At 44.8% G+C, this 10,418-nt stretch overlaps 1 protein-coding gene across 1 annotated transcript; it reads right to left on the bottom strand.

The window, feature by feature from the left end:
- Positions 1-495: 495 nt before the first annotated feature.
- On the bottom strand, positions 496-9,138 carry REELD1 (reeler domain containing 1). The gene is made up of 6 exons (XM_069493254.1): positions 8,931-9,138; positions 7,546-7,768; positions 5,561-5,727; positions 2,489-2,801; positions 1,919-1,982; positions 496-1,104 (listed from the first exon to the last, which is right to left on the bottom strand). The coding sequence occupies exons 1-6, from the start codon at positions 9,136-9,138 to the stop codon at positions 496-498; spliced, it is 1,584 nt and encodes a 527-aa protein (XP_069349355.1).
- Positions 9,139-10,418: the final 1,280 nt, after the last annotated feature.

Here is a 10,418-nt window from a genome sequence, read left to right as displayed (position 1 = left end):
TTAGGGAGGCAAAGTGAAGGCTGCAGTTCTTGTTCTTTCAAGAGGCACAAACTCAACATTTCTTTTTTTTTTTTTTTTTTTTTTCCTTTCAAAGAGTTAGAGGAGATGAGGCTGAGACACTGAGGAGGGGCAGAATTTCTATTTCTGCGGGTTCCTTAAGGCAACAGAGGAAGCTTGGCGGCCACAGGAGTCTAGTTAATGAGCGGGTTATACAATATTCATTGTGCTGAGTTTAACTCTTCAAACAGAACGTCTAATTGCAAAAAGAAAAAAAAAGAAGCTAAATTACAGATGTTAAGACAACAAAGCCGGGGAAGAACTCCCTCTGTTGATCAAACTGTCCTTTCGCAGCTTCCTCCACCAACTGCACGCTGACGCTGAGGGAAGGCACAGCGGATCCCTGTCCTCATCAGGTATTCTCATTAGCTCTGTTCCGACTGAGACACTCTACAGGGTCCAAGGAGGGCCCCTGAGATGCCTGGTCTGACGGTCTTCTCAGCGGACTGTTTTCTTGCCGCCCACAGAAGGAGCGATCCAACTGTATTCAGCTTGCACCAAAACAAAACTGTTCTCCCCAATCTTCCTGACGTGCACAGTCTCACCACTGTCCCTCCTGGCGACAGCATCTGCAGCAGGCTCACTGAAGGACACTTCCGTCCGCAGGCGGCAATACTGGGTGTGCAGGTAGCGCAGGCCAGCAGCCAGGGCCATGCCCAGCACGGCTGACAGGCCAAGCAGGACTCCCAGCTGGGCAGTCTTGAGCTGCATCCCTGAAGGGGCCCTGGCTCCCTCCAGCCCCACTTCAGGCCTTGGGTTGGTCTTCCTAGGGTATCCCAGTCCACCCTCTCCATCCCTCTCCCCTACTCTAGGCTCCCTGTGCTTTGATTGAGGCAAGAAGCTGGCAGAGGGCCTTGATGCCTCTGACTGGTCACCAGCAGCAGGTGGCATGGAAGTGCCAGATGTTTGGGAGACAGGGGTCGGGTTGGCTGCCCCAGCCCCATTCCCTGTGAAAGTTTCAGAGGACCGGAGGTGCTGGGGAGAGGTAAACTGGACAGTGTACAAAGGGTGCCTTGTCACAGTCCTGTTAGAGGCCTCTGCTTTATCCTAAAAAAACAAAGGGAATAAAAGGTCAAAGGGACTGGTCTTTCCCCTAAGCAGCCACTGAACTTTGCAACTAACTTGTGCTCCTTAAAGATTCCCAGGCAGCAGCTGAAAACCCAACCTCTTCCTGCTCCTAAAAGAGCACAGAGTAACATGCCCAAGTAGATAAATATGCATTTGTTATTGATGGGGATGGGGTGACTAATGGAAACCCCGAAGAGAGCATGGAGGCCAGTTAGGAGAATAAGCTTAGGGTCCTTTAAGAGGCTTCCAAACTGATACAGGTGATTGTGTCATCTCTGACTGGCTGAAAGCTTTGAGTGTGTATTTTTATGGTAGGACCTATGCAAAAGGGACCATTTAACCTTACAGTAGGTTCCAATAAATTTAAGTAAGAATATTATATCATGTTTTATTTTGTGTTCCTTCTAAGACTTCAAAGGAATAGTAAATCAGTGGGCATGTATATTTTATATTGCCAATTGATCTAACTTCTGGGACCATACATGATGTTTTGAGGCCAATGTTTTAAAGGAGGGGCGGAGAGGGAGAGGAGAGGAATTATTAACCAAGGCTAAGTGGGAAAACAAATCACTGAAACCATCAATTTCTACAATTGCCTATAACTTCAGAGACACTGCATATAATGGAAAGGCCGATATTGATTAGTAGAAAGATGCTGTGTGTATATCATACCTTTGCCCTCTTCTCTCTGACTTTGGCTACTAGTCTAATTGCTCCAATTTCCCAGTCTAGAACTTCCCACTATGGGGTCAAAATACCAATCTCAACCTCCATTCACAACTCAGGCTCTTACCTGTTCATCCCTCTCCGAGGACAGGCAAGTTTCCATTGAGTCAGAGCTTGGGTCGTCGTGAGTTCTAAAGGGAAGAATGGAAGGGGTGAGAAGGGGTCACTAAGTATTTGGACCAAAAAGCAATGTTTCCCACCACTATTATGGATACTGATGGCAACAGATTCCCTTGGAAAAACTCCTGAGTTTGGAGTTGGGGGCAGAAAGGAAGAGTTGGGGGGACAGGCAAGTGAGGATGGTGGCAAAGAACTCACCAAAAGCTATCACTTACTACTTTATAGAAAAATATATTTATTTAATCTTATAAATATATCTAAAATATTAAAAATACTTTAAAATTTCATTTTATTTATAGCAGCATCTCAGAGACCTCACCCCCTCCAAGAGAGTACAGTTTCCCTGGGTGATTATCATACCCAGCCCTTCTGACCAGTAGCCTTTCTACAATCAGGGTTTTTCACATACTTAAGAATAAATATGGCTGAGATCTTTCTCTGTCAGACTCCAAATCAAATGCCTCAGTGTTCAGCCTCGTCCCACCACCCATACTGAATGGGCCACCCTCACACTTACCTGTGGTGGGTGCCAGGGCTGGAAACAAAGCCCTCTAAGGAGAATTCCCTGAGGGCCACAAGCCTCTCCAGCCCATGGATATCCAGGGATGGTTCTAGGGCTGGGCTGCTGCCCCCACGGGCTTGCTGGCCATTGCTGCCTGCGGTAGCTGTGTGTGAAGATGGTTGGGACAGAGTCTCTGCATCCCCAGGAAACTTTGTCATCCAAACGTCAGCAGGAACAGGATCTAGGTTGTCCTCCTTTGCAGCTTCAAGAAGGCCAACAGCAAAGGCATCTGTGTGCTGCTGCAGAAGAGCCATGGGGGCCCTGGGAGCTAAGCAGAGGCCCGAAGGCACCACAGAGAGAGTGAGAGCGTTTTCCCTGGAGTGATTGGTACCAACAACTACAGGAGAATAGGGTGCACCAGTCAAAAGTGTCAACAGAAAGATGGTCCACCCAGTCATTGAAGCCCCTGACCAAGCAGCAAAACACCTGATTTCTCATATCATTTTACAGGGTAAGTCCCTGGCCTTTCTGGGCTTGTGCTTCCACCATTCAGGGAATAGAGAAACCACTATGACCACCGTATTTGTTTCACCTCTACCACAAACTGCTTCCTCCTAGAAAAAAAAGTGGACTCCCACAACTCAGATCTCTAAAAGCCCTAGATCTTTCTTGCCATGTTATCAACACTAAAAGTTTCTTTCCCTGGTAACCATGATGACTTGAGTGTCTGCCCCCTACTGCCTCCACCATCTGATTTCCCATTTGTGACTGGCTCATGTGACAGCCCAGAACATTAGAGATAGCTGCACCCAGGGCAGCAAGAAAGCAAATGCAGGTTTTAGAGTCACATTATCATCTGGGTTCAGTTCTTTCCACTCTGCTAATTCCTGGCTTTGGGCAAGTCCTCCCAGAGCATTCATTTCTTCATTTGCAAAAGGGGGCCAGTAATGGTACCCACAGCATAGAATTGGTGAGGGGATGAAATGGAATCAGGGATGTAGGAGCCTGAAGCACACACAGTGCCTGGCACACATGACCCATGCATGGAGGGTTTCCACAGTGATGATTAGGATGACAATAATGGTGTTGAAGAAAACAGTATTGACAGAAGTTTCTCTGGCCAGGGCTCCAACTGGGATCCACTGAAGCCTCCTTATTTTGGATTGGGAGGGGAGAGTGCTACTTTGTTACAGTGTTTCTAACACTCAAAAACATTGCCATGAAGAGCAAAGCAGTCTAATCCAGACATACAGAACATGGCAAGCTAATAGTTTCAAATTCCTGCCTGAATACTAAGTGGATTTGGATATTTTCTGCAAACCACTGTGTGCTGGGCATTGCTATGGTTGCTGGAGACACAGAAGTGATGCAGATTTGTAATTGTTGTCCCTGAACTTGGAATCTAGGAGGAGAGACCCTTACATACCCAACCATATAAATTATAATGTGATGAGCGCTTGGATACCAGAGCTAAGAAAGCAATTATACTTGCTGCTGTGGTCAGAATGCATCCTCCCCAAATTCATAGGTTGAACTGTAATCCCCAATGCAACAGTACTAAGAAGTGAGGCCTTCAGCAGGTGATTAAGTCATGAGAGCAGAGCCCTCATAAATGGGATTAGTGCCCTATAAAGGAGCCCTGAGGGAGTTTGTTTGCCCTTTCTGCCATGTGAGTACACAGAAGGCACCATCTTTGAGGAATGGGCCCTCAGCAGACAGCAGATCAGCTGTTGCCTTGATCTTGGACTTCCCAGCCTCCAGAACTGTAAGAAATAAATTTCTGTTGTTTATAAATTGCCCAGTCTAAACTATTTTGTTATGGTAGCTATAATAGACTAAGGCACTTGCCTAGCAAGAAGTCTGAGGAAAAGTTTCATGACGAAGATATTCAAACTGAGCTGTGAGAGAATGTCCTCAGGACAGTCTAGTTTGAGCAGGGCCAGGCATCAGAGAGGCTGGAAGCTCAAATGATGCTTCTTCCCGAAGCCTCAGTTTTATTTGTGTTTACATTAAAACTAACATGGTTATGCTTGGGGCTGGAATGCGACATTTGCATGATTTATAAACTAAAACATGAGACTTCAAACACATGTTAGGTGTGTAGGCTCTTCTTTAAGACCTCTAGCTCTTTGTTCCGCTTTGAGGAGTGTCATGGTACAAAGGTTGGAAGAGTTGTTCTTGGCAATGCAAGAAAACAGGTTTTGGGGCAAAGGCAGAGAACGGATGGTGGTCCCTGGCTGTCTCTGTGCCTGGGTCTGCTAGACTGAGCAGAGGCAGGGTTTCCCATTGGATTCTGGTCTCATTGTACTAGAAAAGAATAAAAGAAGAAAGAATAAGGGAAAATGGGATTGAATAGATTAAGGATAGGATCTTCTGTGCAAGTAATCGGATGCCTTTATAAGTGCATCTGTTCAGAGCACTTAACTACAAATAAACAATAAAAACGAGTTCCATATCACCAGGAATTTTCAGGTAAGTCAAACATTCTCTAGCTTGTTAGGTTTTTGTTTTGTTTTCTTTGTTCAGACATTCACGGGCCAATGGAGCATAAAGTCACGTGGTAAGCAAGGAAAAAGTCCATTCCCATTGAACGTCTCCTATTCCTGCTTGGATTCTCCAAACCGGCTGCAAAGAGCCACCCACCTACCATGAAAAGTAACAATAAAAACAGGATGAGTTTTTATAAAAAAAAGCAAGCTCATTTCTTTTTTGTGCTCCCTGTGTAGCTTCAGGGGACTAAGGAAAACAGCTGAAATATTGTGATGATCAGTAAATATGGGGGTAGAAAGTGTGTGCTGTTTTCGGTATTGCAACATGGCTCTCACTGTCCACCCCAGGGCCCGACTTAATTTGTTAGGTTGGGCCGGGAAAAGTGTGTTTGCCGCAGCCAACAAAGCAACTGCAAGCGTTCCCTCCCTCTCGCTGATGTGTTATCACGTCCCTAGAACAGCTGCAGTTGGCCAAGACAGGTGTTTATTGCTTGTTTTGCAGGGACAGGAAACTGGCAGTAGTCACTTTTAAGTGTAAATAGATAACTGCAAAAATAATGAGGACCACCAGGCTGGCGAGTAAAGTGGCTAGCTGTACCTGGAGCAGTTCCTTCAACATTGTCTGGCCTCTGCCGAGGGGCTGGCCCCAGCGACCGGGGCTCCACACCGCCGTCCTCAGAATGGGCTCTGCTATGTGTCTGCTGAGACACAACAGACGATTCAATCCTTGCCCAGTAAACGAAATATGACTGGACTACTGATAAACTGTGGAAAAAGAAAGAGCAGCGTGATTCATGGATTTAGTTTCCTTTAAATAATGCCTCAGGCCAACCTAACAGAAAGGAGAGAACACGCTAAAAGATAAAGAAGAATAAAAGTCTAAATAAATAGAAGAACTAGAGAGCGATTATTTTATTACTCTCTGAGTGACTTCATTCTTTTAAAAACAAAATCTCAGTAGCTGCAAATAATTAGAATAGGAGAGGATACACACAAATCAATTACCCTTCTGAATAAATATAGTCATTAAAAATCTCGTTTTGATGGAAGGTGTCTTCTTGAAGTGTTTAGACTCAGATAAAACGTTTCATCTTCGACTTTATTATTAGCCATTACTGATAGACTGTCAGTTACATCATTAATTGAAGATTTCATAATTCTATCGTATAACTGTACAATTCTATTGTAATTGTAGGTTCTATTGGAAATGAGAGAGAAATCCTTAATATTCTAAATAACAGTTGGAATACATAATGCCTTTCGTCAGTAACAATCACTCTTGCAAACATTATGCCATTTATCCTCCCAAATATTTCGCTGAAGTAGGTAGGGATTACTGGCAAGCAGCATGTTCCCCACCCGAGGTATGCAGAAGGCAGTCAGGGCAAGGGGATTGATTTGGCTGAGGTCACCCAGAGAGTCAAGACGCACATGAGAGTCACAGTTCAGGCCACCAACGTGAGGTGTCCACACTCGACATTATGGGGGGTAAGGATCCCCGGAGGTGAGAGATCACAGGGTGACTTTGGGAGTGGCTTCTCATCAAGGGACTTGGCTCCTTTTTCTGTCAAATGTTGACAACAGCTTCTAAACGACTTCCTATGTAGCCATAGCAGCTATGATGGTAAATCCAAAAATAGGAATGGAGTCACTTTGAAAAATAAAAGTGACTATACGGATTTAAGGACTTCAAACAACAGACACTCTGCATCGGGTAGGAACCCAAGCCATGGGCAGAAGCTGGTTGCACCCACAGGTACGTGGGCCCTGGCCCCACCACGTAGGCAGGGTCGCAGGTGCATAGCCTTTTCCTTCCTGCCGTCCTGTCTGCTGCTTGGGCCACCAGGAAGGGGGGAGGAGAAAGGACACTGCGGGGCGGGGCCACCACCTCGTCTCTCATTGCTCTGGACCTGGAGGGCAGCGTGTGGCTCCACCCTCAGGCACAGTCACCCTCACAGACGTAGGAGGAGGAGGGGAAAGAAACTGAGGAACCCACACCCTTTCCTGGAAGAAAAAAATTCTCTTTCTTGATAAATGCAAGTGTCTGAAAACAATGACAAAACAAGCACCACATTTTGAGTAATAACGATGCTTATACAGCACTTACTGTTGCCAGGAACCCATCTAAGCATGCTGTAAATACCGGCGCTTTCATCCTTTCTCAACCCTGTGAGGTAGGCGCTGTCACTGTCACACTCACGTGACAGGTCATGAGTCAAGGCCCAGAGCCTGGCGTGGCTTTCCCTGGGCCCACCTGCCTGTCTCTCTCTTCCTCAGCTCCCTGCCCTGTCCCCCTGCCACCAGCTCCCATGTCCTCCAGTCAGAACTTCCTGGGAGGTTGGCCGAGACTCATCTGTGCTGGGGAGGAGGGGAAGTAACAGGCTCTGGGACCACAGATAATGCAAATGAGGGGGGGCACCTTCTGCATGGGCTGTCTAGTGTGGGCAGCCCCCAGTGACCCTGCCCTCGTTACAAGGTGGCTGTGTCAGGGGGCGACAGGGGATATGAAGGAAGAGGGGAGAGAAGCTCCCCTCTCCTCAAAGTAGGAGGCTCAGTTCCTGAGAAATAGCACTTCACTCTCACAGGAATCTGATGTCCCCCACGGGCTGGGCCGGGGCCTTCCACACAAACGAGAGGTTTCTCTTCGGAGACTTGTCAGAGTGGGTGACTGCGTCAGCCTCTTCAGAACAAGTCATCAGTTTGGAACGAGGAGGAATGAAGACGAAAGTGCCAGCTATTTGATGATCGGACACTCTTCGGGCCTGAAGCAGAAATCCCATGAAATCCCGGCTGCTTCTCACAGTCACTGCAACAGAAAACATCCACCCCTGCCAGGTGAACATGCTTGACTTAGTTCCACTGGGTGATTTTGAACGACTATTTTCAAACTAAAAGCTTAAGACCAGCCCCTAGAAAGTGAACAATCCATGAGGGGGAAGAGATGGGGAAGTCCTATTTCACACCAAAATAAATTCCATTTGGATCAAAGGTGTGTAAAAAGGAAAGACAAAAAAACTAGACACAATTTTTCTCCTTTTCTTAAATACTGGAGTTAGGAATGCTTCTCTAAGCAAAACTGAGTTGCCATAAAGGAAAAGATATATAAAGTTTGCTATATTTAAAAAAATCTGAATATAGATGAAATCAAAAGTCAAATGATAAAAGAATATTTTTCAAAGAAATAAATTGTAAGACGTAAAACAGACAAATATACATAGTTATGGTGAATCAGTAAAAAAGTGACCCCCCCAATGATGAAAAGACACAGAAAATAAAACAAGCACAATCATAATTTTAAAAGCAATCATAAATGAGATACTATTTTATACTCATCATATTAGCAAATATTAAAATGAGTGAGTATAACCAGTGTTGACAGGACTATGGAAAACAAGGGCACTCATTCACCAGTGCGGGATCTACAAACCATGCAATTTTGGGGGGGGGACACCCTGATATCTTCCGTATTTAAAGTGCAGTTACTTCTGATACATGCTACAACATCAAGGGACCCTGAAAATGTAGTGAGTGAAATAAGATACAAAATGACAAATATTGTATGATTCCACTTATGTGAGGTACCTAGAGTCAGCAAATTGATAGAGACAGAAAGAAGATGAGAGGTTAGCAGGGGCTGAGGGGAGGGAGCGGTGGTAAGTTATTTAATGGGTACAGATTTCTGTTTGAGATGATAAAAAAGTTCTAGAAATGGATAGAGGTGATGGCTGCACAACATTGCAAATGTGCTTAATGCCACTGAGCATTAATGCCACTATTAATACAGAGATTCATTATCATGTGGCTTTCATGACACAAATATTTCACACTTTTTTTTTGGCCAAATAATGGCTTCTTAGGATTAAGCCAAACTTTGGTCCCGGAAGCTCCTGCCCGGGACAAACACGACTTGGAAGATTCCATGGGGGCTCTGGAGCTCCTTAGAGTCTCAAAGCCTCGCCTGCACGTACCTGGAATCTTGTCACCCGGTACGTAGGAGGACCTGCTGGTGTGGATGGTGATGTGGTGGGTCCCGGGGCGCTGAGGCTGGGCTCGGATGTGTCTGGGCTGCATGTCCTCGCAGGACACCGTGCTGGCGCCATGGGAAAAGGCAGAGCAGCAGGAAGCCAGGCAGAGGGTGATGCAGGCCCAGCCTGCAAGGGCAGCCCGGACCTTCATCCTGCCCCTGCCTGTGTCGAGACAAACAGCTTCAATCCAGGTGCTATTGAAGAAAACGAGATGAGGTCTGTTTGGGGCGTGACTGACCTGAATCCCACACTGCCTTTGCACGTGAGATACTTCTAGTGCTGCCTCCCCAGACTGAAAATGCTCAAGGTCAAGATCAAAAAGACATGCTAGGCTATAGGAAGTGTTTCCTTTCTAAATACTTTAACATCTATTCTTTGTGATTTTCTCATAATGTAGGACCAGATTGCTTTTTTTTTTTTTTAGAAAAAAAAAGAGAGACTTCAATTATGAAGTCAAAGAAATAAGACCAGAAAATGTTTGTATCCTAATGTGAACTGCTTGCAAGCCCTCCAATACCCAGGGACAGTGTGAGCTCCAACACAAACTGCTGGAATAGACACCTACTATTCCAACGTGGTCAGGCAGCGTGGCATATGGTGGCTTGGATTAGCGGCTTAGCTCCACAATTGAAAGCTACTGAGTTAAGTACTACAAAACTTGTTAACTACCAATTATTTAGAGGTGATTGTTAAGTTTCCAATGCTTTGATATCTCCTTGTCTTTTATTTTGCTCTTTTTAGTTATTTCACTACTTTTGGTGGTGAAGAAGATGAACAGAGAAAGTTACACCCACGTCAATTCATTCTATACTTTCTTAAATACATAGTAAAAACTTGGCTCGTGAATAGAATACAATGATTGGATAAAATAGCATTTATAGAGTACATTTATTTTTGTTCATTACCTCTAATACTCATCAACAGGAAGAATTAAAAGTTGACAATGTAAAAGGAGTTGACATAAAAATAAAGGGAGAGATAGCAAATAAGGCAAAGGAGATCTCTCTGAATAAATATTCAGGATGATCACAGGCATTTTTAAGTAGTTCTATTTTTATTTTTTTATAGTCCTATGCACAGGCATTTTAAAAGTTTGGCTGATATTTTGATCTCAGGAGCAATGCAAGGCAACAATGTCTCTCCCCTCTAAAAAGTTGGTTTTAAAAGTTAAAAATAAAATCCAAAAATGTAGTGAAACGAGCTATAAAAACAGTAAACTAAAGAAATAATCCATACAACTAAACAATCAAGCGTTACGCACTCCCACAAACCATCACACCACTGCCTTTTATGGTCGTGAGGTAAAAGGTGACAGGAATATGACCTAGAACTCAAACCTCTCAGACTTGTCTTTAGAGTCCTTCAGACGATGCCTTCCTTTTCTAAGTTTGTTTTCCATGAGTCGCTAACGTCAAAATGTCTGCACCACAG

The sequence above is a fragment of the Eulemur rufifrons genome, chromosome 18, assembly GCF_041146395.1.
Source record: "Eulemur rufifrons isolate Redbay chromosome 18, OSU_ERuf_1, whole genome shotgun sequence".
NCBI classification, from domain to species: domain Eukaryota; kingdom Metazoa; phylum Chordata; class Mammalia; order Primates; family Lemuridae; genus Eulemur; species Eulemur rufifrons.
The sequence above is the reverse complement of the archived record's forward strand: the minus strand, read 5'-3'. Positions and strand labels throughout refer to the sequence as shown.

Coding starts and splice junctions, on each gene's coding strand:
- REELD1 (XM_069493254.1), bottom strand. CDS start 9,138: ATGAAGGTCCGGGCTGCCCTTGCAGGCTGGGCCTGCATCACCCTCTGC. Junction 1,983..2,488: donor AGCCCTGGCACCCACCACAG/GTAAGTGTGAGG, acceptor TCTTCCCTTTAG/AACTCACGACGACCCAAGCT. Junction 1,105..1,918: donor CCTCGGAGAGGGATGAACAG/GTAAGAGCCTGA, acceptor TTGTTTTTTTAG/GATAAAGCAGAGGCCTCTAA.